We start from the raw sequence: 27,880 nt of genomic DNA, 5'->3' as shown, positions 1-27,880 counted from the left end.
TCAGGGGCAGGGCGAGGCCGGCGGGGGATGGCGGTGCCCGCCCGGCGCGGGGCGGCAGTGGCGGAGCGGCGGCGGCAGCATGCGGGCGGCGGCGGCGGTAGGGCAGGGGCAGGGGCAGGGCGGGGGACACGCGGAGAGGCAGGGAGAGAGGGAGAGAGGGAAGGAGGGTGGGCTCTCCGCGGGCTGGCCGCTGCCCCGGCGCTGCCGCCGCCGCACGGCGACAAGCCCGCGGAGGGAGCTTCATCTGTTTCTTCCTAGGACGTGGTGGGCATCCTCATCCTCTGCCTGGCTTCTGCGGCGGCCGCGCTGGACTTCAAGTACCACCACAGCGAGGAGCTGAAGGACTACCTGAGGGGGGTGCATGCCGCGTACCCCTCCCTCACCCACTTGCACAGCATCGGGCGCTCGGTGGAAGGTAAGGGCGGTGGGACGAGGGGAGAGAAGGCTTTTTGTTCTGATTAAATCGGGGCAGCTGTGGGTGAAGCTGGCGTTTCGTGGGCGCTTGCTGGCGGCGGGGCTGCTCTGACAAACCTCTGTGAAGTTTCGTCTTCCTCTTGCTTAAGCGTGAATAACACACTCTGGCTGAAGCATCAAACGTGTCATCAGGGTAAAAGTTCTCCCAACACTTATGATTCTGAGAATTGGAAACGTCCTGAGTGGCAATTTCAGAAAGAGGGCCGTCTTTATGAAGTGTAGAATATACGCAACCCCTTTGCCAAGTGCCCATTCTGGGTGGGACTATAATAAAAGACCTGTGTTTTCTAACTTTTGGTTGTGTTAAAAATACCTTCTGATACAAGGTCCTGTGCTGTAGATGAAGATTAGGATTTCAGTCTCAAATGTTACAGGAAAATGTACTGAAATCAGTAATCACCTTTCTGACCTTACATTGATATTTTATGTCCCTAAGATTGGTACTTTCTTACCGTAAATTTGGGGAGAAGTGGCTAATTTTTCAAAAGGGATTTGAAAGATTAGTGTTATTTGCATATGAACTTTGATGCACATCTGTTTAATTCTAAGAAAACAAACAAACCCCCAAACTGCTTTATTAGATTTCAGTTCAAGAAACAAAATCACTCTGAGAAGAGCTATGAGACTAGATAGAAAATTCATTCTTTAGAAACGTCATCTGTTCCTCTAATCCCATTTTGTACCACTGGAAGGAGACATATGTAGCACCTATTATCAAATCCACGCTCTTGATTAAAAATATAAAAATCTGTATTCTTCTTGATAGATTATCATGAGGACATTTTCATGCCTTCTCACTTGCTTTACCATGTATCTCAAATAGACAAGGAATCTTAAAGTTATTTAAACTGCATTGGTTTTGGTTTCATCAAAGGCAGAATTGTATTGGATTATGTTATTCATCCATGCAAGAGGTTAGTTCCTGTAAGCACAGTTCCCTCCAGTGCAAACTTGCAATTATCCACATCCTCATTTTCATACCTTTAGAGAACTTAGCTAACTTTCTGATGATAGGACTAGATTATGACTTTTCTGCCAGAAACTCAGCTGGCTTATCTTTGTGTGGGTAGGCAAAAACCTTTCATCCAGCCTGAGAGACTGGAACTTTGGCTTTTACATATCTAGATACCTGAAAGCTGATAACATGAGGTGTTCAACTTGTCTGAGTTCCACCAGAGTGAAAACTGGAATATCATCATCTCTTGGTTGTGATTGAGCAATGCACTGAAACATCATTCAGATTTTGATATATTGCCTTCTTCTTTGCCAAACTCTGAGACGAGAATCGTGTGGGCTTTCCTCATTATTATTTTCAGTGTCACATAAAGCAGAATGGCAGTGAAAAATGTTTAATGCTCCTCTATTCTTTCAGTTTTTTCTAAATGTTAAAAGATTTTTACCTTTGTTGAGAAATGAGCCTTCAGAGTCACCTGGAATATGGCAAGGGACAGTACTGAATTAGGGTCCAATTTGGGGTTTTTTTTTACTCATACTAAAATTAAATTTTATGACAACAGTGGTTATAGAATTTTGGTGAAAATTAAGTTTCAATTTTGGTCCATGGGTTGAAGTTCTGTTCCTCTATTCTCCGTTAAGCTGACACAAGCAAGACTGTGTGCGCATATGCTTGTATAAGTTTACTAGTGTTGTCTTCCTGCCAGTTAGCTAAACCATGATAGCAAAATGTACTTCTTGATGGTGAGAAATAGAAATTAAGGACTATAAAACTGAGATCAATGTGATGTAGTAAGTTGATAGTCCTGATATGAAAATGCTTGATGATGAATACCATATCCCATGGATCAAAGTAACACCTATAAAGTCAACAAACATTATTTTACTATTATCATGAATGGCTGTTGTTCCCATGTTATTTGTTAATCTATGTTTTACTCCAATTTTATCTACTAATCTAGTATTTTATACGGCCATCTAGACTTGGATTAAGAAGAATGTGTAGTAAAGGCTTGACTTTTGGTCGGTGTGTGCAGATTCAGAGCTCTGTAAGGATATGAAAATCCAGCTCTTAGGAATTGAGGAGGGTGACAGGGACTTGTGTATTACCACTTCAGAAAGTGATCCTATGTAGTTCTTTAAGAGAAGTAGCTAAACACTCTTCATGTCAGCAGCCTCACCTGCTTCAGGCAGATCATAAAGTAATTTAGGTCTGGAGGCTATCTAATCTGAGCTCCTGTTCAAAGCCAGGATCACCTGAAAATTAATTATGATGCTCAGGGCCCTCTCCATTCTGCTTCTAAATATCTGCAAGAGTGGAGGTTCTATAGAGTCTCAAGGTACCTGAGCCACTTTGCAGCCCCTAGGCTGCACAGCTGCAACCCAGCCAGTCTGCAGTCTGTACCTGCATGGGGTTATTTTCTTGAGTTGATAATCCAAACATGGGGTTCTTTTGCTCCAGGTGTAGGATTTTGCATGTATCTTGGTCAAACTCCATGACTTTGCTGTCAAGAAATTCCTCAAGCTTACCAGGGCCCTCTGAATGGCAGCCCTGGCCCTGATGAAGATATTAAACAGCATCAGTCCCATTATTGACCCTTGAGGAATGCTGCTAATAATTTGCTGTCTCTTGAGCCACCAGTTGTTCAGTCCAGTCAGCTTCTGACCTTACTGTAGTCTATTCCTCTAATCCATATGTTCCCAGCTTGTTTACAAAGACACCATGAGGGTGACAGGAACTCGGGCTGCTCAGGGTGCATCTTTAGAGATATTCAAAAGCTGTCTAAACACAGTCCTGGGCAGCTGGCTGTAGGTGGCCCTTCTTAAGGAGAGGAGTTGGACCAGGTGACCTCCAGAAGTCCCATGCAATTCCTGAATCTGTGATTCTGTTGAAAGCCTTGCTAAGGTCAAGACTAAAGAAATAGGATGCTTTGCTCCCTCTCACTAAGTCAGTCATTTCTGCATAAAACCCAAACAGTCAAGTGTGATTTGTTATGGATAAATTTGAGGTGAGATTTACATAGTATATTTATTTGATGCATGTAGCAGTGTGCACAGCAGAATCTCTACCCAGATCCTCAATGGAAAGATGCCCAATTTGTTTTGTGGTGGTTTACATCACGATATAGAAATTCCCCCCTGCCAGATTACTAGGAGCACCTCTGCCAAATTACTGAAAACAATGCGTTCTAGACTGGCAAAGGCCTGTTCAGTCTCCAGATCTGATTTGGAAGCTAAGATATTGAATTGTGTATCTCATCTGCTAAGCTATTATCCTTAAAGGAGGGGAGAAAGGAGCTTAAAAGATGTAGCTTATTAGCTGACAAAACCAAGTGTTACCTTTTGTTCTAATTTAGTAGGTATCCTCACAGCCCTTGAGATTTGTAGGTAATTTGGTCTGTGAGAAACTGATACGGTCTTAGCAGCAGGTAGGCGGAGATGTATGATGGCCCAGAAAATACATTAATTCTTTTGTAATGTTTCAGGTGTGTTGTTGAATACAGTTATAAAAGCTTTTTGTCAGGAGTTCAGTATTCGGATATGTCCAATATCCAACCTCAGAACAGGGTGTGCACTCTATAATAATAAAGGAATCTGCAGAGCTGCATCAGTCTGGGATGGGAGAATGGGACCTGGTATAATCATATTAACCCATCCTGCCTAATGCCACCCCAGTGGAAAACAGCCTGACTCTTCAGCAAGCAAATCTTAGAGTGCATTACCAAAAGGAAAAGAGTCAATGTATGTGTATGATCTGTGGCTTTTCATTGTTCAAGATACAGTGCTGTTGTTATTCTTTGAAAAGAAAATGAGGGTGGTGGGAAGCCAACTTAAGGATTCTAACAGAATTGATGACCTCCTTTAGGAGGACAAAAACAGCCAGGAATTGGAAGAGTGCAGTAACTTTTGTAGTAGATCCACGCTCTAAAAAGCCTTATCAGATACACTCTGGATTGAGATAAAGTGATAGCATGCTAATTACAACTTGGTTTAGATCTAGGTTTTCTGGAGGCCAGTCTACATTATTAGAATTCCAGTCAACTTGGGACAGTTGTAAACATCCTCAGGCCAGATTCTGCTCACTGAGGGCAAGGTTGTGTATGGTTAAAGTACCCCTGTCTTTACCTAGTGAAGTTTCAAAGTTGACTTTATATATTAATATCCCTTTGGCAGATTTTGTTACTGGAGAGAAAAAAACTAAAACAAATCGACCACATTTTGTTCTGGTTCCACTAGAAATTCCCAGAAATACCTGGCAAAAGAGCTGTCCTTAAAGCTTCTTTGGTTGAGAACTATGTGGCTTAGTCATGCAATTCTGATGCTTAGTGAACACCAATATTCAGTTGCTCTCTATGTTGCCCTTGACTGGATACATCCATTAATCTTAAACACTTTGCTAACTTTGGGGGAAATTTTTTGGTTTGTTTTTAAGTAGTGAGTCTTGCTTATTAGCATTTTGCTATCCTTGCTCTGTAAACAGGAGAGGCTGAAATGTGCAGGGGGTGCGTGTATGGTTGCTGTGGGTTTTGTAGTTGGTGCAGGACTTGTCCGTGGCTGCGTGAATGGATTATGCTATGGACTACAGGGAAGGTGTGCTCAGCAGGGCTCCCAGCAGGCCAGGTTTCTCAGTGACAAGGTGCCTGTTGGAGAACTTTGTCTCCTTCCTGCCTGCATTCATGTGTTTTTCTCCTTGGAAGACAGGAGGAATGAGCATGCCCGGGTTTCCATCTGATAAGCAGCTGTGACTTCAGCAAAAGAGTGTGCTAGGGATTAGGGCTCAGGTAGTGCTGTGTGCAACATGTGCCTGGTAATACAGTCAATAGAAAACCTAGGCAATTAACCTGTCCTTCATTCCTCACCAGCATCCGTGGAATGTGTGCCCAAGGTGTGCCAGAGGTCAGCTTAGACCTCCTGACTCATCTGATACAGTGCGGTTGATACCTATAGGCATTTATGGGTGGCTGTTGAACACGAGAGTACTAATTTAAGGTTTACTGCTCTTCAGTGAAAATATTTCATAATAAAAGGCTAGGTATTGTACTTGTCTCATCTACACATATACACAGACGTATGTAGCTGGGAACTCATTTTTAGTTATTTGTTGTGACACAGTATGGAAGAAGCCTGAGTTACTACCATCAATAGTAAAGTGCATTGTAAATTTTAATGAATTTACATTACAGACTTTTATATTCTGGATGTTTTTACTTTGTTTAAAGTACTAGAAAACAAGTTTTACTGCTGGAGAAAACAAAGTTGAACTATGTTACCCATAAAATGTTTGTATTCCACTGGAATTATTATTGGGTTGGCTCAGGGGTTCTGGCAGTGCACAAAAATAGAATTAGAAGGTTTTATACAGCCCACTGTACTTCAAGTTAAGTTTCTTGGTGTTACCTGTTATTAAATGCTAGTACCAGTGTTTTTAAAAGTAGGAAGAAAAATGAAAGGTGACAGAGAGAATTCTTGTTGTCTTAAAAATAAGCAGACTACCTAGATGAAAATCCATAGCAAATGTGTTGCCTTTAAAGACTACATTGCAGTTATTTTTTCTGTGGTTACATTATGTGAGGTATATTTGTGTAGAAGATTGTTACCTTAGGTTTGTTCCATTTGACTGCTGCAAAGGACTTTCCTCCTGTCTCCAATCCTTGATAATGTTTCTTCTTCCCTTCCCTCCTCCTTATCCCCACCCCACAAATTGCCTTACAGGCTCATCATGCAAGTATGGTGTGAATAGATTATATAAGCATTGAGGTTTCTCAAAGTTCGTTTTCAGAAACAGGAATGAATGAGACATTTTCCACTCTGAGGGCCCCATGATGCAAATCATACTAAAGTTCCTTGGCTCCAGTCCAGAGTGCCATGTAAAAATGGGCATTCTAAAACTTATTGTGGTAGTTAAATTCTTAGCCATGCTTGCTCACTTCTGAATTTTTTCCCTGTTATGCATCCACTTGCTCTTTTTCCTTTCTTTCCTCATAACCATCTTTGTTCTTGTCTGACACTATGTGTGGCATATAAATGTATGTTAACAAGATTCTAAGTAGATTTACGTGTTCATTTTATTATTGAAAAAAGTCTTCGGGTTTACAGATGGGCTTGATATTAATAGCCTTGTAAACTCTATTTGCAGCACGTTATGTCAGTCACTGTGATGGGAAGGGGAAATAAAACAGAGGAGGAGTACTGGCTCCTTCATGGTTTATCTAGTGAAAGCTAAATCATGACTTTAAAAACAAGAAGTATTAACTTATATTCTTAAGTGTTCAGCTCCCAACTGAGCTTTGCTCTAAATCATGTGTTTAAATAGAAGTCACCATTACTATATTAGCTCTAAATTCTGTTTGTCCTAACTGTAGCTAAAAATTCTTTAAATGCTAAAATATAGATTCATATATTATCTGACTGCATCCTCTTGCAGTTTGACTCCTGTGATGTGACACAAGTAGTTTGTGTGCAATCAATCCTCTAATAGCCAAGTACTAAGATTTTGTCTGATGATAACAAGACTTAACTTTTCTTTCCTGTCAGTATAACTATGCTTTTTACATGAATCATTTATAAAAAGCATGTCATTTGGTTAGCGTCAGATGTTTAAAACATTGATAAGCTTAGACATTACTCTTGGAGATGCAGTCACCGACTCTGAGCACATTCCTATTCTCTTACAGTAAAAATAAAATTGTTTGCTTAAGTCTTCTCTTCTTTACACTTCCTGTGACTTGGTCAGTCATTTTTGTCCTGCCTTCTATGATCTGTGCTACTTAAATATATTTCTTTCAGAGAATTTTGGAGGAAAGTTAGTTCATTTGTTTTTTTCCTGTGGAACATGCTGTATCAGAGATTTCTGTCCCAGCTTAAATAAATAAATAAATAAATAAAGTGTGAGGGGAACCTATCCTAGCAACATAGATCAAACATTTCTTATATATAAACTGTTATCTAGTACTGAAGTTTTAATGTTGTAACTTCAAAATGGAAAGATCTTATCTGTTTAGAAATAGTACACTGTTCACGTGAGTAGCATTTATTTAGAATCAGCCTTGTGGGAAATAAAATCTCTGTTCTCCTGCTTCCTCTCTACCTTTTGCTTTGTAGTTGTCTGGTTGCAACATATATTTGTCAACCTTTTTTCAGAGCAAGAAAGGTCTTAAGGCTGCAGCCATCCTGTTTCCCATCTGTGAGACTTTGCAGCTTTCTGTTTGTTTAGAAATAGGCAGGATTGACTCCTGGATATTGTAATTCACACCGGTGAAGTTAGCAATGCTCTGGAGATCATGTAACATAGAATCAGCAATTACAGCTGGTTGATGCAGTATCCATATCCTTTCCTGGTGTTGAGGAAGTAAATGTGTAAGAGATTTTATGTTTGGGGTTTTGTTTGTTTTAAAACTAACTAAAATACAGAGCTCAGGATACTAACAATGGTGCACGATAGACATAAATGAATGTTTTTTCCTCCTCGCTCCTTGTAGGATTCTGCATTCTGGAGCATTGTGCATGCATTTTTAGCCCTGTAAATGAAATGTGGTCACAACTTACCTAAAGAATCACAAACTTACTTAAAGAAACAAAACTCTTATCTTGTGCCTCAGTTTTACCCAGATGGCCAATTTGTCTGTGTTCTCCTTTTAGTTGGAGGAGAACTTAGTAAGACATCCCTCCTACCCCACTTCAGACAATGAGACTTTTTAGTCGAAAAGTGTTTCTAGTAGCTTTCCATTCACTCCCCAGAAAAGAAGAGCAGTGTGCCCCACATCCCTTCTGCCCAGCTTTTCTGCCTAGAACCTCTGGCTGTAAATCCTTGAAGGAACCAGTCTTGCTTATTTTCAGGGCTACCTAATTAAGTTTGCTGTGTGTAGCTATGGCATATTGTATTCACATAAGTACATGGAGACCTACTTCTAATACATTAATTAATTGTTTGCAAGACTTCTTACAGTGAAGCATTTGTTCATTAGACAGTTGTTCTGCACGTGTTTTTGTGTAGAAGAGAGATCTAGATTGTTTTTAGGGCTGGGATTTTTTTCACATGCATCTGAATGTGCATGTGATTTCTAAACTTTCTGAAAGTTCTGCTTTTGGAACCTTTTATTAATTAGAAGATTAATTTTAAGAAGTGGACATAGAAAAAGGTAATGCATAGGACTGGCTGTAGGTCTCTTCCCCTCACAGCTGAGAGAATACCCTCTTTGTAAAACTGTTCACTCATAAATTATGCAGTGGCTCAAATGTGAGAAAGAGGGTAGAGGATGTTTCTAAGCAGATGATTCTGCAGTTTGATATCTAGGACTTACTTGTTATGGGAAAGGTCAGACCATGGCATTACTGGAGCTGCTACGTAGCATGCTGAACTCACAGTGGATTTAGGACAGTTGAGTTACATTTCCTGTTTGTCCCTAGCTAGCGTGTTCTACATCCATGGTCTTGTAGTTACCTGGGGCATTTAAACAGAGCTTGAGCACATCTGGAAAAGTAGATTTATCCTAAATCTAAAATAAAAGCAAATTCTGTTCTCAATAAGAAATGTAGTCCTACTGTGTCCATTATTCTGTTTTCCAAAGAGCAGCTAGAGAAAATTACAGGAACAGGGTAGGCACAGATGCCTTCCCTGCTATGCACTTCAAGCAACGTGCAACCAGGATGATTCTGATGAAGCACATTTCCTGATCGTGGTGTGCCTAGACTACAAAACTTGCTTTGATACACAATTGCATTAGGCTGATCTCAAAATCCCAAGAATAGAGGCCATCAGAGCATGTTTGTTTAAGAGACTAAGGACCAAATTATTCTACTTGTAGGTAGTAATGCAGCCTGATTCTCAGTTGTTGCCCTGTGCCTTTGTTACCTTTCCTGAAAGATAGTTGCTAGTGTTTCTAGAGGCATTTTGTTACCTGTTTTAGGAGAGAATCTGGAAACACTGGTCAGACTAACGTAGCCTGTTAACTAAACCAGAAACAGATGATCATGGCAGAGACTGGATTATATTTTAAAAATTAATCTAGTGTCCATTTTTCCTGCTTTATTGAGTTAAAATAAAAGGTGGGGGGAGGAGCTGCTCAGTATCTGGATTTGTAGGAGTCTGCTTGTCAGTGTTGAGATGTGTGTGGTTTTGAGCTTCCTATTCTTGAGGCAAATATAGTGTCTGAGATCTGTCAAGGATTTTTATGGGATAGGTGTAACAAGTCTCTTGGTGAGGTACTTCAGTGAACTCAAATCCTCAAAGTGCACCAGTAACTTCTCAGCCACGTATGAACCACAACCTGCAGTGGTTGTACGGGTTTTCTGTAACTTCAAGAGGTAGAAACAGTTCTACATCCTCTGCCTCTGATGGTAAAAGTGTAGGCTAAACAAAACTATTGAATCTCGATAAATTGCACTTTAAAACAAATGCCCCCTGTCCCTTATGGTCGGCTTGTGTTAGAAGCAATCATTTTATTCATGATGATCCAATGGTATTGCTGTGAATGGGTAATATTTATTACTTTTGTGTGTACAATAGCTTTGCTGAAAATTACTAGATGCATACCAGTTTCACAGCTTTCTCAGAAAATAAAGTACACCTTTTTAGAACTAGGTTTTAAAACCCTGTGGTGATAGAAACAAGAGCTGGTCTAAAAGGGAAAAATAATCTATTTGGTTTCTGGGTGTAAATATGAAACCAGTCAGTGTAAATACTAGAAAAAGCCTGCTCAGATTATTTCTATGTGTCTGTGGTGTTCTCCTCATCTTCTTAGTGAGCAATACTGAATAAGGTTAATACATCTTAATTTAAAACCAGTATTCCCTCTGGGTTGTTTTTCTTTGGCTTTTATAAATTTATTTTTATTTCTTGATTTTTGTTCAAATAAACTGTAAGGTACTATTGTAGAGACAATGCTCTGTCTTGTCAATTTTTCATGTTTTTTTGTATAAAGAGTGTGTTCAACTTGATTATGAGAACTGGAAATGGTACAGTGATGACTCACATGTACATAGGAAAGAAAGGGTTGCTGTTCTCATAAGATCCAAGTCTTGTGAAAGTGTCCAAAGCAGCTATGGGTGTCCTAATCAACGAAAGATTTAGTTAAACGTTTAGGAAGATAAGCAAGCATGTGAACCATGAATTGTTTTGAGTCTCTTCCCTTCTCTTCTCAAGTGCTTTGGATACAAATAAACAGTATCTAGTGATTTTTAGACTAGTTGTTTATTCCATCAGTTCTGTTTCTATGGTGCTGCCTCTAATTTAGAGTGACTGCTATAATCTCTTGGAGTAGATAGGAGCTGTTTAAATAGTGGGAAATGGATACTTCTATTTACTTTTTGCCTAGAGAAAGTGCCTTATATCTGTAATAAGGGATCTGTGGGAAGAGGCCAGAAGTATTAAGTTCAGCAGTGACCCCACATAGTCATTCAGTGGCTGCAGCCACTGACAAATAATAAACCTGTGGCCAAATGTTACCTTGGGTGCTTTTGGCTTTTTTTCTGCTTACCTAAGCACCATGCTGAATATTGCCAGACATGACTGGTTGACGTACGTGGTTGATCTGTATCTCTTTATTCTTTACAATACCTTGAAGACTTTCTTATATTTAAAGTGTCCTAGCTCTTCTTGTCATATCAACTTTGTTCATTACGAATGCCAGTACTACTACAGGCCAAGTCTTTAGGTAATCCATTCTGTCTCAGTGGACCATGGTATGCTAGAAAGTAAGGAAAAATGCTCACAAAAGAATTTGATGTACAGTTGTTCTTACAGATGTTTGTCTGATCTCAGCTTCAGATATGTTGCTTGTTTTGGTAGTGTTTTACTCAGTCTGGCTAGATTAAAATCACATATTTGTTCATGTTTGTAAGGCAATACTGCTACATCAGTCATTCTGATTAACCATTTCTGGTTATACAAATAATGTACTGGTACTTCAGATTCTCTTAGAATCTCAGTCAAGCCATGTGTTTTTTTGGGTAGTCCCCTTGCAGAAGAAAAGTTCCAAAATGGCATTAGATTTTCCAGCTTGAATTGGTAATGACAAATCAGAGTACCTCAGGGCAAGGGTGCTGCTGATGGTAGTTTAGCAAAAGGAATTACTCTTGAAGTCCTTCATTAGCTGTGGTAGTGTTTTGCTGGAAGACAGTGTTGCCCTGAGGAGGCTCATGTGCCTGGAGAAGAGAATGCTTAGGGTGGAATCTTATCACAGAATTTGAGTACTTGAAGAGTGGCTATAAAGAGGATGAATCCTCTCTCTTCACAAGGAGCCATGTGGAAAAAGGCAAGGGGCAATGGGTACCAGTTGCACATGAGAGGTTTCATCTCAATATATGAAAATGTTATACAGTGAGAATCATTCACTAATCATCCCCAGAAATGAGGTAGAGTCCTCCCCACTGGAGGTTTTAAAGATGCAATTGAACTAAGTGCTAAATAGTCTTCTCTAGGTTTCCTCTCCCTTGTAGGGTTGGACCATATGACCTCTTGAGGTTCTTTCTGACCTGAGATGTTCAATGGTTCTGAGATTGGTTCTTTGAATTGCTCTGGGACCTTGCATTCTCATGAGGGTTAATCTCTCTTCCCCTCCTCTCTATCCTGCACCTTTCTAGGAAGGGGCTGCCTCAACACAGATCAGCATTACTGCAGTTCCTACCCATGAAGCCAGTGTGCAACTCATGGCCAGCCCAGGAGGACTGTCATCAGTCTATTGCGTTTTCTTGGTCAAAGTGGTCCTCCCTACAAACTCTTGAATCAGTACTCTAGCCTGACTGGTACTGACAGTGGTCTGAGCCATTCCCCAGTCATTTCACTTCGTTTCCTAGCCATTACTTTCTTTGAAATTATGAGTTTTTCATAAATGAAGCTGTAAAGAACAAAGCGAAGAAAAGCAGAAATAAAATTCAGAACAAAAACAAGGAGCACAATCCTGACTCTAACATCTTCAAATTGATTTGGTTTCTTTCCCACTAGATCTGGAGATCAGTTTCAATTCTTCATTTTAATTACCAGGTTTTGTACATCTGTTTAGAATACTAACACTACGTTGTGAACTAGTGGCAATGCTAGAAAACTTTTTAAAAAGTTAAAAAGGCTTCTCATTCTTCTAGAAGCTGTGTGGTCTGGCTCTGCTCCAATACAAGTCTTGTTACTTGTCCTGAGACACACAGTTAGAAACACACGTTTGTCTTCATCACTTGAAATATAGTTCACTAATTAGTTGACGTCAGTTTTGGTTTGGCAATTTGGCAGTGATAAATAGCTTTTCAAAGCATGAGAGGAAGTTTAGCTGCTCCCTTCAGGTACCAAACCAGAGTTATCTAGGCTTTGCTGATTAAAGGAAACCATCCATATGCTGAATATTTTTACATGCAGTTAATTACAGCCATATGGAAAGAAATCTTACATCATCCCTCACAGATACACTATCCAGTACTGCAGGCTGAGCAGACCCAGAAATGTATTTTAATTGTTAATGGAAGGTTTAGTACTCCTTACAAGCTGGAAATGCCAGGAAATAATTGGTATCTCAGTTCATGGGAGTGTTTATTGTGTAGATGGCCCTCACACAAACTCTAAACAGTCTGAACACTAATGCAGGAAAGACCAATTTACATCAGTACTTAATGTTAGTCTATACTTAGCTCTTCCTTGTGTTTCCCATGAGTGCAATTCACAGTGAGAGCAGCAGGAACGAGTACTGCTGATGGAAGGACACTGGAAATATTATCTTTAAATTTGGTATCAGAATATCAGAATTTGTAGAAAATCTTAAATGATGGAAACATCTAGAGCACTTTACCTGGACTCTTTGTCTGGGTGTATATCATGAGCTGCATGTTGTAGGTTTGCAGTAGCTGTCTTTAGGCTCGGGCCATGGTGGAAAGGCTGCAGTCTCTGCTGTAAGCAGGTGTGTTCCTCTTGGTGCAGAAGTCCACATGGCAGCTGACACCAAGGAGGGATGTCTGAACTTGCTTTCCAATAGAGGGAATGAGAGCTGGGAAGCAGGGCTTAGAGGACATAAGGAGAAAAAATCATAGGAACATTCTGGAAGGACTTCCTTGGTAATTCATTGTAAGTTGCCCCAGGATACAGCTATAGAGAGAATGACACATTGCAGAGTTGGAAAGTAAGTTGAGGTTGTTGTCCACACTTGATTATGAATAACAGTTTTTTCACTGCTAGGATTGTTTTCAGTTCCAAACATATGCTACTTCAGCAAGACTTGTCATCTATTTTCACAGAGCTGCAGGATGGTTGAGATTAGAGGGGACCTCTGGAGGTTTTGGAAGGGAGAAGTGCTAGGGTGAGATGATTTGTGTGTTCTCTGTCTTTCCTTTTTGAAGAAGAATGTGATTAAAACCTGGTATCTTTGGGTTCTCCACTGTGCAACTTGTCTAGGCTTACAGAAATCAAGCTTTTTCTTTTTTAATGAAGCAGTGGCTCTACATACAGCAAGGCCAAATAACTAGCTTTCTTACCAAATCAGTTGTCACAAAATTATTTTTTAAAGTATGGATTGTTTGCTCACATTGTCGTTTAATGAAAGAGGCAGTAGCATCATCTCACAGCTTTGTGCATGGCATGGTTACATGAGTTGAACACCTGTGTCCTCAAGAGCAGCTGTAAAACTGGGGGATATTGAGATCACTCTTGGTTGAATCTGTCAGCTCTCAGCACTGTCTTGCTGCTTCTTGATCCTAAGACTCTGATTCTCTTAACTGAGAATTTAGTTTGGCAACCACCATCTTCAGTTTTACCTCTCTTACAACTGTTTCAGTGCATCTTGCAGTGTTGCTTCAGTCCTCTTCAAGTTTTTCCTCCCATTCCAAAAGTCATGACCCTTGTGGTATAGCTGCTGTAAGTCAGTTGCATAGCTAGAAAAGAAAACAAAAATCCTGTGGCATGTGCATAACTACAGTGGCCATGCCTTCAGGAATGGGAAGCAATATGCTCCAGAGATTGTTTACTGCAGATTTGATGATCCAGAGAGATTCAGGAAATAAGGCTTTTTATAGTACTGCATATAGCAGTTCCTACATTCTATCTTTCCTGCAAGTAGCAGTGGTGGCTGGGCTCCTCTCAGACAGGTCATGGGTCCCAGCAGGACCTGTGTGGAGCTGGGGACAGCTGCCACACTTGCGAGGTCTGGGCATTAGCAGTTTATAGCCTGTCACTGCTATTATCAAGTAACTGGTCCAGTTTCATTGCTGTCATCTACTGAAACTTGAGTTTTCCACCTCACTGAGCAGACTAGTGGGAAGCACAGATTTGCAGATGAGGTCTGAAATGCCACAATATCATTAAAAATAATAACAAAAAAATCTCCTCGCCTCTCCCTCTCTCCTCCTGCTTAAATGTGGACTTCCAAAATGTATATATGTTTATTTTGCTTCTTAAAGATCAGCTTCTTGTGCAGCTTTAGTGGTCCTAACTAATACTTTGTCTGTAGCTATTAATTCTTTCCTTGCTGATATATTTGAAATATGTCTCTGATACAGCTCTTTCTGGTACCTCCTGTTTTCTGAGTAGTAATGCATGAATGTGTTTAGCTTTTCTGAGTTGTCTTTAGTACAAAACTACAAAACTAGATGTTCTTTCTTTGTGATAATGAAAATTTCTGTATATATTTTAGAAAAGTCTTATGATTTAAAATCTGGGGGGGAAGAGTGGTCTTATTTGCTAAATTTAATTTGAAAAGTGTTTATTAAAAAAAAAAAAAGAACCTTATTTTGTAGTGCTGGTTAAATGCTTTAGAAATTTCAGAGTTTATTACATACTTGGGCAGAAGGCAAAGCATATTTATTCCTATAACTAATATTAAAAATATTCATAGAATAAAAGAACCCCACAGTCTACTTTGATATGTTATATATAGGACTGAGTGGGCACCAATGAAATATGAGAATTTTTACAGTGGTCTTAATGACCAAATCTTTTTATTCTTCTAAGGCTTGTATAATTTTACACTTGTTTTAAAAAATGTCTTTTCCCCTTCCCCTCTTAAAGGTAGAGACCTGTGGGTTCTTGTTCTGGGAAGGTTTCCAACCCATCATAAGATTGGCATTCCAGAGTTCAAGTATGTTGCTAATATGCATGGGGATGAGGTACGTTTCAATTTTTGCAATGTCATTTATACCAAATACACTTACCAGAGGTTTAGAGTGAGCTTCTCTCAAGCATGTGCTTCTTATTATTGAGGTATGTCATAACTCAAGGAAGACAAAATATGTGTGTATTTATTGAGGAATTTTCAAAATAAAGTTCGCTTGTTTTGGTAGAAGGGCCTTAGGAGGCCTTACATCATAGTGAAGAGTCCAACAATCCTACACTCAAGACCCCTCTTAAGTAGAGAGCTTTGTCTTCTCCAGGTGAGTAAACCCAGAAGCTTTAAGTTTCCCGGCAATGAGTCAGATGCAGTAGTTTGCTTGTACATTGTTATTGCCTAGGCATGAAATATGACTGATAGAACTCTTCAAATACATCCTAAGATTAAATAGTAATTGCTGTGAAGCATCAAATTATTTATTGTAGGAAGAAAATTTATCTTGGGAACCTTAAGCTAGGAACAGATAGATTCACCTGAGATAACACGAAGTACAAAAGAAAAAGCAATGCCAGAACAATAGACTTGCTCTGGGAAGAATGCCCACTTACTAATGATCAAGGAGAAATTATGATTATGAGCCTACCTGGTGCAGTACTTGAATCTGAATCAGAAAGAATCAAAGCTTCACTGTCCCCTATAGTACTTCTTTGCTTTGTATTTATTTTATTCTTTGGCTTTACCTGATTATATTAGTCAACTTCAGGATAAGTTTAAACTGCACAATATGTTTTTATGCAGTCTTTCTTGTGAAAGTTAAATAATTTATCAGGAGTAGCAAGGTATATATGTATATATGCTAGGCTGTGAATTCCCCAAACTAAGAAAGATAGATATAGTAGAAAGTGTATCCTGTGCAAAGGGTAACATGTCACAAGTTATTGCTGTGTGTGAGCACTTGGACGCCTACAGGCACTTATGACATTATGTGCCAAGAATTTTCCCCAAGTTAGACTGGTTTTACCTTGTTCAACACTGGCCTTGCTCAAAGTGCTGCTGGGAGTTTGACTGCTTGGGAATTTAGCTCTGTGTGGGAAGAAGCTGATTCATGGTGTCAAATGGGTACGTTTGTTGGGTGCCCAAGATAGGGTTTGCAGCTCCTGGAACCTGGCATGCGTCACCAAGGCATCTAGGAACTGAGGCTCCATACTGCAGTCCCTGCAGACTGCTGAAGGGGATTGCAAACCTGTGACTGCAAATCACCCAGCTTTTATGGGGAGGAGGTGGAGGGCAGGATATGATGTCATCTGGAATGGGCTAGCTTGCAAATCCAATATTGCTGGACTGCAAAAGGCCACACATACTGAAGTCTCCACAAGGAAGTACCCCTGTCATTATCACTGCCCAGCTGGATACGCATAAGGAGCTTTGACCATAGAAACACACATTGTTTGCACGTCCACAGGGCTGGGAGTTGCTGGGGATTGACAACTCAGCTCACTGCCTAGGATCTACATTTTTTATAGACTTCATGAGGAAATGAGGCGAAATTTTTCTTTTAAAGTCAGACACAGTACCAGATGGTCTGAGCAGGGTTGATCCTTGAGCTGCCTGGCTAAGGTGTCCAACATTCCAGTTGTTTGTCAGACCAAGCTCACACCTAGGGAACATTCCAGAAATAGACCTATTCCTCCTTTTCAGGCCCTCATGATGATTTTTGCTGTATGCAGTTTTTTGGTACATACAGGTAACACACAGTTGGTGTTTGTTTTTTGTTTTTTTTTAATCTGATCATAAATGTATTTCAGATGGCAGGAAATTAATTTCTCATATAGACGAGCATTGGAGAACTTGAATATTTTTTCCCCATAATCTAAGATTTTGCTGGACTAGTCACTGGGGATAGATTCAACTACCCCTACAATATATTAAGCAGATAAGCTTTGCACTAGTTATACAAACTTCATCTTGTGTGCCAGAGTCTTTCATAAATTGAAATTGCGGGATTATGGCTTCATTGATTCAGTCAGATCTTTTGTGCTTCAGTGATGTTTTCCACAAAAGATACAAAATGAGAAGTTCTGTTCTCAAGTGTCTTGTGGTGATGCTGCCCTTCTAACCTGTTATGATCATGCATATGACACTTAACTTTGACTCAGCTGGCCCACTGCTCCAAAAACATAAAAGATGGGGTGGAACCTGAATTACATGTGTGTGGGCTGTTCACACATGCTGCTGGAAGAAAATCTAGGTTATTTGGAAAGCTGCCCAATAGGGAAGTTCTAATAAAGTAATGTGAGTACACAATACCATGAGAGGAGTATTTTTTTTACAGAACTGAAAAGATTTGTTTTTTTTAAGGAAGTTCATTTTTCTTGATACTCTTAAGACATAACCAGCCAAGATTTAAAAGATTTTCATTTGTGTTCACTGTTGCTAGATAGAGTGAACTTTTGCCCCAGGGGCAACAAAAAACTTCTCCCATTCTTTATGTTGCCTGTATGAAGCTGGATACCATTTTTAGCAGTACTTTTTGTTTAACCTGGGCCAAATTAAAACTGATTTAAACTAACTTAAATCAAGATGGCTGTAATTGCACAAAATGCATAAGCCTGTGAAATGTTAATAAAATCTGTAGGGGGAAGGTGAGGGAGAAGTTGCTTGATCTTCTGGAGCAACTCCCATTCTGAATTAGACAGCAGCCTCTCTTGTCCCAGTCTTGTACTCTTACTTGAAAAACCTTCTCTTTCTAAGTCACACATTCCTTCCTGGGGATAGAACTCCTCCTGCTTAACATTGACCACAACCAAATCCCCAAATACTCCTAAGTCATAAATGGAGCAAAACCATTTGGACCCTCTGTGCCAGTGACTTAAGTCTACTCTATACAACTGAACAGATAGGATCTAATTGGAAGGCTGTTCCTGAACCATATTTATCACTGCAGGAAAAGCACATCTGAAGAAGCTGTAAACTTCCTGTGTGTTTCTGCTTTCCCCCCTTAATGTATCGAGTATATGGCTTTAACTTTCTGCAGCTGTAGTGTAACTGGGCCATCAGAAGATAAACTCTTTCTCAGGATGGCACTGCTGATATCGTCCTTTTCTTTTAAAGTGTCCACTTCTGGTCACTTTATTTTCTCACTATATAAAATAACAACAATGCAAATAATATTAAATACCACAATTGCTTATTTGTAATAAACAATATTTTATTTACAATAATATAAATAAAACACTAATATAAATAATATAATAAAGTAATATAGTAGTATAAAATAGTATTAAAAATAGTAATATTTTTCCTCTTTCACTGTGTGAAACTGATAAGTCTGAACTAGCCTACATGAAAGGATGTGTTTATCTGCTGCCTTATCTTGTGAAATAAGTTAATGCAACTCTACCCTATTTTCCATGTCATCATAGACACAGTCATATCCACAGTAGGGTTTCCTGAAATATTAGGGCTTAAGTGAATAAGGGCTGCAGTGGATTTATTTATTTAGTGATCAATATAATGGAACCTTAAAAAAAACTCCAAACAATAAACTAATGAGTCTTGTGTAGAATTTCTTACTCTTATTTCTAAAAAATTAATAGAAGCTGCATTTACACTATCAAAATACCACCATGGGGAAAAAAAAGCTATTTTTTAATCATCTAATTGCACAAAAAGAATACTACATACACTGCACAACTTGCTATAAGGAATTGTAAGTTCATATTCCCATGTCCCCAGTCCTGTGTGACATATTATTGAAGTGATATGCAGGGAAACAGTATTTGCTCTAGGAAAAAAAACACTATTTATAAAAAACATTTATTGTATAGTGAACTGTTTTCCACCTAGCTTCAGTCTTAGATGATGTGATGTGAAAAAGGTCAGAAGTACCAGAGATTTCAAAATTCAAAACAATCAAATCTCAATGCTAACACCAGACTTTGAAAAAAGCTGCATGTTGCTGAGGTCTGTTTCAGCACATTTTAACACTGCCTTGCTGCAGTTACTTTTTTCCTTATCATTCTTCACACTCTTCTGAGTGGAAAAAGAAAAAGCTATCCATGTCTCAGCCAGGTAAATCCTGAAGCCAGTGGAGGTTGTCCAGTTGGTAACAACTTGTGCCAGTTACTGTTCAAAAGCATTTCCTTGAGTGATAAACCAGAGTGCTGCACTTTGCTGTCATACATGTGGTATTTCTCAGATGGCCGTAGCAATTGCTGCTGTAGAAATGAAGGGATGTGTGCCAAACTATTGGCACAAGCAGTCACTTCAGTGCTGGCGTGTTTTAGCCGAGAAGGACAGCCCCAGTGGGGTGTGTCCTAGCGGTGCATGATAATTAGTGCAGTACAAGTGTTAAAAATAACATCTTGCAAGTGTGGCATTTCAGTGGGAAACCAGGCTGGCCTACTGCTCATACTCTGCTCCCTTAGGTGGGGTTGTGCCTGGTAGGCTGAACCTGGCCTGTGGAGCAGCCAGGGCTGGAGCGAGGAGCCAGGCAAGACTGTGTTGCCCTGAAACAGGTCCTACCTGATGGTTTGGATCCTTCTTTCAACATCGTTCAGCTTAAAAACCAGGCCATGTTTAAGGAAAGAATTTTAATAATGAAAATGGGCAGAGTCCATCCACCCATAGTCCCCTGGTATTAGGTCTCTATCATGTGGTAACAACACTGTTCTAAATCCAGGGCTGATGCAGTAAAGTGTTACAGCACAGGTGCAATTGGACCTAACCTTAATCTCCTAACTGGCTGCCTCTCTGGCTTCTTGAGTAATGCCTGTGGCAGCTGAGCAGGGTGCTGACACAGCCCTGCCAGCAGGCAGTCGGGAAGTTTAAAGGGTTTGTGTACAGAAGCAGCAGTTGCGCTCTTTTCTACAGCGTTGATCCGTGCCCTGACACATGCACGCTTCTTCATTCAAGGCTTCCCCTGAGGATCACTGAAAGTCTTTCCTGCTGACTTTCTCCCTTTGGGGCACAGGAGGAAGCTGACATCTGAAAGTGCACAGAGACACTTGATGTCTAATTGCATCCCTAGAAGTGAGAGAAAGGGATTTCCTTTGCTTTTCTGTCACCCTTTATGTGAAATACAATAGCACAATCAGCATCTCATCTCCCTTGGGATACTGCAGTGAAAGCTAAATGTTCATGTCCTCTCAAAGCCCCAGAACACATACATGCTGTCCCCTGCTCTTCTCTCCATTTTCATATTAAACCTGAGGCTGGTAAAGATGTCTGTCCTTGACTTTACTGTCAGCAACCTACCTTCAGTGTGTCTGGATCCTTTATCTGAAGCTCTAAAATGAAGCTCTAAGTGACTCATAACTCTTATCCACAGGCACTCCTGACCTCTGTAGTAACAGGGTAAAGCTTGACTGAGCAGCAGATGCTTTCCAAGAGCTTGGTCAAAACTTGACCTTGAACTTGAACTTTCCCAAAAACAAAAACTTTCCCTCAGATACTTCCAGATGTGCTTTGCCAAGCAATGCAGGGTGCTCTGGACCAAAACAAAACCACCCCTCTGTTACCACACCAAAACAGTGGTAATAAGCATACTCTTCTCTCACAGTGTAATCACCCAAGTGCCAGCACTCCTATGATAATCTGAATTGCCTAATATCCTGAGTACAACAACAGCTATACCAGGAATCCTATAAATTCTACCACATTCTTTTGTTACTTTTCTTTTTTCCCCTTTCTGCTCCAGTTTCTCTACCCTTTCTTTTTGGAGCTTATTTTGGTCAGGCACTGAAGAGAAGTACAGTAGGAGAAGAGCACTTTCCCAGGTTCTCCAGCAGTCCAGTCTTGTCTGTAGTTTAGCTGTCTCTACTGTAGAGCTATTCCTGCTGATTCTGAGTCTGGTAACTTCATCTCTCATGCCCAGAGCCATGAGTTGGCTGATTTCTCTCCTCTCCTGTCCTCTCCTCTCCTTTTTTCCCCCACCCTTATAATGCTCCCAAGATGTCTATCACCCTTTTCAAGAGCTGCCTGTACAAGACAGGTTCTGTTGCATCCCTTCTTAAATTTCACAGAGTATATTTTTCACACCTGCAGAGCAGTCTGTTTTCACATACTCAGGTGCTGGTTTAGATCCTGTTGTGATATACCAGGCTTTATTCTTGGAGATAAAGTAGAGATAAGTTATCTCTAGAACTCCTCTACTTGCAAGTCTTGGTTTGTTCCCTTTCCAGACGGGATTTAGGAACCCTGAAGCACCCTTGAGGCATGTGTCACAGTGCTGTGGAAAGTGCCCCAGGAAAGTATGGTCCAGTGAACATTAGCAGTGGTTTATGGGGTAGAATAGAATTGTCCTTAACTCTGGATTGGGTACTTGACACTATTTTGCCTAAAATCTGATAGACTAAAGGGAGATGTCAGCTTTCATGACTTACACAAACTTATAAGAGTAAAAATATGGGTTTAGCTTTTTCTCTGCCTCTCCTTGATGTAAAGTCTGTATCCAAATGTCTTTCCATGTCCTTTTCTAAGGATTTATTTGGTTTCCCCAATGCGCATGCTCATGACATTAAAATAAAGCAATGTAACAGAAGTATCTATGTGGCCTCTTTGATCTTGTATTAATACTGGCTTCCCATAAAAGAGGATCAACAAGAAAAAATCCTGCTCTGTGGCATCCTGGAAAACGTGGCAGACTTCTCCTCCCTTCCTTCTGAAGCACCACTGCCAAGTGCTGCCACACAGCACTGGCACTCATGTGCAGAGTCACTGAGGCACCAGCACAGAGCTGGGACCCTGCAGTGGGACTGAGAAAACGCAGTGGAGTGTTCCCAAGCCCACATGATGTTTATCAGGCAGCTTTAGTTTTTGTTATAGCTATTCCTTATCCATGCAAGATTTAAGCAGTGCATCTGACACGGTCAATTTCCCATTATACAAAAAGGTCTGGTTGATCTGGGTTTAAAACCCTTGTGAAAATCCTCCAGTGATTCCTTTTATCTATTCAGTTGCTTTAAATGAATTTAGTGAAGAGCATAAAACAAAGTAGTGTGGATCAGTGTGCTCTCATATGCTTTGTATGTCTGTGCAGTCCATAAGAAAAACCTGGAAGTTCAAGGCAGTAGGTCTTTATTTATTTATTTTCTTCTTCTTCCATATCAGACTTAAAATAAAATCTGTGCTTCTTTACACAGACTGTTGGGAGAGAAATCCTGCTCCATTTGATAGATTTCTTGGTGACCAGCTATGGACGTGACCCAGTTATTACCCGGTTACTCAATAATACCCGGATTCATATCATGCCAACGATGAATCCTGATGGATTTGAAGCTACAAAAATACCTGATTGTTATTACACACGAGGAAGGTAAGGGTGGCTTAGGAGGGTGGGAGAGGTAAAATAAATGGGTGGGGAGTAATAATCGCAGCTAGCCAGAAAACTGAATCACACTTGGTGGAGACCAGTCTACAGGATGTGCTAGAGCTAATTTTTGCCTGTGCCCTTCTGAAGACACATTGTTATGGCATAGAGTTTCTGGAAGACTGAGTCAGACTGGTGTTTATATGTGGTGTGGCCAGAAAAAATTGGTCAGAATGGTGTAATGACCTCACCTTTAAGGCAGGAGACCCAGATTGCAAATACAAGCACAATTCCCTATTTTGTAGCATCTTTAGAGTGCTACAAGAAAAGAAGGAAAATTCCACCCACAGGGATCTATTTCAGTTGGAGAATTCTGTAACCCTTCTTAATGAGAAAAGGTGTGCCTAAGCTTGTTGAATGGACTTTAGCAATGTGTTTAAAAATCATGTTGAATGTGGATTTAGTAAGGAGTTACACAAGCATAGCTGGCTATAATAGGTTCTTTGCTAATAGTGATGGTAGGAAAAAAAAAACCTACACAAAAGAAAATATAACTTGGCATTGCATCCTGTGCTACTTTTGCATTCTTTATTGTGACTATTGCAGAGACCAAAAAGGGGATGAAAATCTTAACAAGCTAGAAGAGGGAAAGAGACAGTGAGAGAATGGGAAGAAACACCCAAAGGACAGATTCGGAATGTGCAGAAAAAGCAAATCCATGAGCTAGAAGTTCTTTTGCACCACTGGCCTTAGCAACATCAGAAACAAGTGAAAGTTTAGGTAGTTTAGTTCTTTAGGTGACCAGTGTAGGCCATCCTTTTTATTAAGAAAAAATGTATTCCTCAGCAAATGGATGGGACTTTTATGGAGGCAGATATTTTTTATCCCCTCACTGTCAAATAGAGGGGGGTTTAACAGACTGAGCTCAAAAATTAACACAGTCAGCAGTGAATACCCTCTTCGTTCCTGTACTGACCTATCTGAGAGAACAAGCAAGAGAGCATTTGAACAGGCTGGGCATTAAGGTTCAGGGAGAATAAAATGCATCCTGTGTTTGACTCATTTTTTTGAGAGTGAGAACAGCCCAAGGGATACAGCCATTCAGTAATTACATTGGTTCTATACAAGCAGGAAAAACACATACAGGAGGAGGACAAAGGCCTTCTGATCTGGCTCTGTTTTTTCTAATTCACTTATGAGTAGGTGTGCATCCTATGTGCAAGTTAAATATTCTGTTTCCACTTAGAATTGTTTTATTGTGGCCTATGAAAATTCCAGTGCTGCCAGAAAGCAAACTGAAGTCCATCACCCTAATGCTTGAGAAATAAAAAATGGCCATCTTCCCTATTCTCTGAAGATACTAGCACACTACAGATCTGGAGTACTGGGAGGCTGGTGATGTGGAAGCATCCACAGGCAAAACAGTAATGGGAATGTCTTCTCTCTTTCTAAGGTACAACAGGAATGGTGAAGATCTGAACAGGAATTTTCCTGATGCATTTGAAAATAACAGCGCCAGCATTCAGCCAGAGACTCGAGCAGTAATGGACTGGATAAAAAATGAAACATTTGTTCTCTCAGCAAACTTGCATGGGGGTGCCCTGGTTGCCAGTTACACCTTTGATAATGGTAACCCAGGTAAGCTGGTGAAAAACTGTTCTCCCACAACTGACTGGGTTTAGGAATGTTGGCTGTACCAAAGCAACATTTATAAGGGTTCCTGCAAAGTTCTTCTAGCTTTTGAGCTGGGATGGACAGAATTTGATAAACCCCATCAAAATTCACTGCCTAATATGGCCTTTTGGGAGATGTTTATCCTGCATATAAGTCAACACTGTGTGTTTTACCAGTAATGAGAGTTGCACAATGGCTGTCTTCACTCTGCAGTTACTGGCTCTTTGAAAGGCTATAGCAGATCTCCAGATGATGATGTCTTTATTCATCTGGCAAGAACCTATTCTTCCAACCATGCCAGCATGTACAAAGGGACAGGGTGTGACAACAGGCAAACCTTCCCAGAAGGCATTACCAACGGATACTCTTGGTACCAGCTGGAAGGTAAGAATGTCATTGATATTTCGTTCAGCTGCTCCTGGTAAGATGTTTTCTCACTTTCTCCTGCCATCTCTGATGATGAAAGGGCAGTCATTTTAGTCAGAGTAGAGGGCTGATGAGGGAAGCAAATCAACTCATTCATGCAGATTCTGTGAGCAGGACCTGGGTGTTTTCAGACTCTTCCAGCCAGCAATTACACAAGTGAATGAGGCAGTTGCTGCTGTTTGCCTGCTTCTGTGCCCTTGCTTAAGGCGTGCAGTAGCTGTATCATTACATACATGTGCACACACTGCTTGGCATCAAGATCTTCTCCTTTCAGAAAGAAAACCAATCTTCTATTCATATGTCATCCATTTTTTAATGTTTAATTACTGAAATAAAAGTTTTCATTATTGTTTATCTGTAGTCAAACAGAATATGGGTCTTGTGCACTGTGTGTGTTGTTTTCATTGTATTAAAAGACTTAGGGTCTTGGAATGGCTTTGGCAGCGGCAAATCCTATGCCAGCCTATCTGTCCCTTTTGCTTGAATGAATTGAAGTCAAAGACCCACCCTTTCTCATCAATCATCATCATTACCAAAATGAAGTATGCTTCAGAAAACAACACTCTGTGAGTAACTAGAGTAAATAAGTTGGTTTTTCACAGGAGGCAGTAAATACAGGTGTGGCATTGAGGAATAATTTATCTGAATTACTTTTCTTACAAGTATGATTCAAGTACCAACATTTTAACTCTCCTATTATTTGTCTTTTAGTTTGACCTTAGTGTTTCTTTGCAGCTGAAAAGGCTTTTATTTCACTTTTAAGGTGGAATGCAAGATTACAACTATGTCTGGGGACAGTGTTTTGAAATTACACTGGAGCTGTCATGCTGTAAATATCCTCCAGAAGACCAGCTGGGAAAGTTCTGGAGAGACAACAAAGTTGCTCTGATCGAATATATCAAACAAGTGCACCTAGGTGGGTATGCGAATGGGGCCAGAGTGAAAACTGAGGCCAGCTTAGACGAACTCCTCAGCAGCCTGGGTCAGTGTCACAGCTCACAGGGGAGAGATTTGGTGTTACTTGGGAGCTTCTGAACAAGAAGTGCTACAAAGCCAGGAATGGGTAAGGCAGGAGAACTTAGAAGTGTGTCAGGCCAGGGGCTACTACAGGTGTGCAAGGGGCTTAAAATGTGCTGGGGCAGGAGCAAGGACAGGCCTTGGGGGCTGTCTGACCATGCACTCCCCCCCTCCCCTCATTCTCCTGAGCAGCCTAGGGATAATCATTTATTTCAAAGGTCTCTAAGTGTATGTGTGCCTCAGCACTAGTGTCATAGGTCTTTGCTGCTTAGATTTTGTAAATTTGAAAGGCTAGGTGTGAACTAACTTCACGTTTGGAAGAGAACTGCTGCTTAGTGAAGCTGTGGTGCTTACAATGAGTTGAAGGGTTTGCACAAACCTGTTGCTTATCTTGCATTTTGTTGCCCTAACTGCTATTTTTTATCTCTGCTTAATGGCTGTGCTGCCTTGAAGATGGTGTTTGGGAATTAAGGGAAACAACTTCATAAGCAGATGTTTTTGGTATTCTGCCTTTGGGAAGTACTAGACAAGAGGCTGACTTATTTTAAATCACAAAAAAGAAGGTGGGGGTGGGTGTGTGGGTGTGTTTGCATGCAAAAATTGCCAAACCTGTACTGAAGACTGAAGCCCTTCAGTAAAGGACATACAGTGTGTACGATACCTTCAGCAAATGAGACTTGGAAGAGGAGATTACAATTCTGCTTTCTAACTTAACATGAGGGTAAACTATTAATAACATCAGCCAAGGATTTTCTGGTTTAATTCCCTTGAGCAAGGCCTAAGTCACTAGTGATAATATTAGATGTGCTGAAATGTGGTGAAATAGCCTTTGAGTGCACCCAGCAACAGAACAGTCTGCCTTTCTCAGAGAAGGAGGCTCACCAGTTACAGTTCATGATCTTTCCCTCCTCTCCCTTTTTCATAGGTGTCAAAGGCCAAGTTACTGATAAGAATGGGAATCCTATTCCCAATGCCATCGTGGAAGCCAAAGGAAGGCCACATGTCTGCCCCTACAGAACAAATGAACAAGGGGAGTACTTTCTTCTCCTTTTGCCTGGGACATATGTGATCAATGTGAGTATGCAGCCTTACTGAAGTATTGTTTCTAATTGCATTGAGTCCCTGAGCACAGTGAGACTGCAGCCTTAGAGGTGGGTGAGCTGAACTGCTCAAGTCATAAATAGGAGGTGTAAAGGCTCTTTAGCAGACTTTTAAAAACTATGTATTTAAATATTAGTCAGCAGAAAGGAATTTTTTTAATACAGTCCTCGGTGTCCAGAGATAAGCACTCCTTGGACCTTGATGGTGGAGCCAGCTGAGATGAGTGTCTGGAGCACGGCAACAGGAGCTTGAAGTGTTTGAAACAAACCACAGAGCTCTGGCAGGCTGAGAGTGTGCAGCCTGGGATCCACAGCACAGGCTGACACCACCACGGGTGACTGTTACTTCTTGTGCCAAAGGCTCATGCTTAAGCATCACAGGATTCTGACTCTTGTACAGCAAGTTTATTGCTATAACATGAAAACTTTACTCTTTTCCCATTCCATGTTCTCAAATGTATCTTTAGACCATCTTGCCCTGTACATTTGAAGTGTAAACATTAATTGTTTCACAGTTGAACTCAATGTTTCAAACCAAGGAAGAACTCTTGTGTTTGCTCCTAGGCTACTGTACCAGGATTTAAATCCATGCTGAAGACAGTGGAAATACCTGACAACACTGGAAACTTCAGTGCTTTGAAACAAGATTTCTCTTTCCCAGAGGTCTCAGATAAGATCACATCAAGAGTTGCTTCATGTCCCAAAACTCCCCTCTACCAAGAGCTCACACGGGCTTCAGCTGCAGTAAAACCAACCGTACATATCTTGGTTTTAATGACCGTTATGCTTTTAATTTTCAAATAAAGTCAGGAATGGCAAAGGCAAAATCTTCCTGCATAGATGTGGCTTTTCAGAGAAGGAATTGTATATACAAAGGAATGTATGTTTTTATAAACCAAATTCTCAGA

At 40.4% G+C, this 27,880-nt stretch overlaps 1 protein-coding gene across 2 annotated transcripts; it reads left to right on the top strand.

Annotated features, from left to right (window-relative positions):
* The first annotated feature begins 251 nt into the window (after positions 1 to 251).
* On the top strand, positions 252 to 27,880 carry CPM (carboxypeptidase M). Of its 2 annotated transcripts, XM_068190180.1 has the most exons (8): positions 264 to 415; positions 15,407 to 15,504; positions 22,589 to 22,761; positions 24,209 to 24,393; positions 24,643 to 24,813; positions 25,619 to 25,771; positions 26,798 to 26,946; positions 27,537 to 27,880. In XM_068190180.1, exons 2-8 carry the CDS (start codon positions 15,490 to 15,492, stop codon positions 27,774 to 27,776), a joined length of 1,086 nt encoding a protein of 361 aa, XP_068046281.1. In that variant the 5' UTR covers positions 264 to 415; positions 15,407 to 15,489; the 3' UTR covers positions 27,777 to 27,880. The 2 variants fall into 2 exon arrangements, with proteins under 2 accessions (XP_068046280.1, XP_068046281.1); XM_068190179.1 differs by lacking the exon at positions 15,407 to 15,504 and having other exon boundaries at positions 252 to 415.

Source organism: Anomalospiza imberbis, chromosome 5 (assembly GCF_031753505.1).
Source record: "Anomalospiza imberbis isolate Cuckoo-Finch-1a 21T00152 chromosome 5, ASM3175350v1, whole genome shotgun sequence".
Lineage (NCBI taxonomy): Eukaryota > Metazoa > Chordata > Aves > Passeriformes > Viduidae > Anomalospiza > Anomalospiza imberbis.
Note: the sequence above shows the minus strand (reverse complement) of the source record. Positions and strands in the feature narration are given on the sequence as shown.

Coding starts and splice junctions, on each gene's coding strand:
- CPM (XM_068190179.1), top strand. CDS start 362: ATGCCGCGTACCCCTCCCTCACCCACTTGCACAGCATCGGGCGCTCGG. Junction 24,394..24,642: donor CTTTGATAATGGTAACCCAG/GTAAGCTGGTGA, acceptor TTCACTCTGCAG/TTACTGGCTCTTTGAAAGGC. Junction 25,772..26,797: donor TATCAAACAAGTGCACCTAG/GTGGGTATGCGA, acceptor CCTTTTTCATAG/GTGTCAAAGGCCAAGTTACT.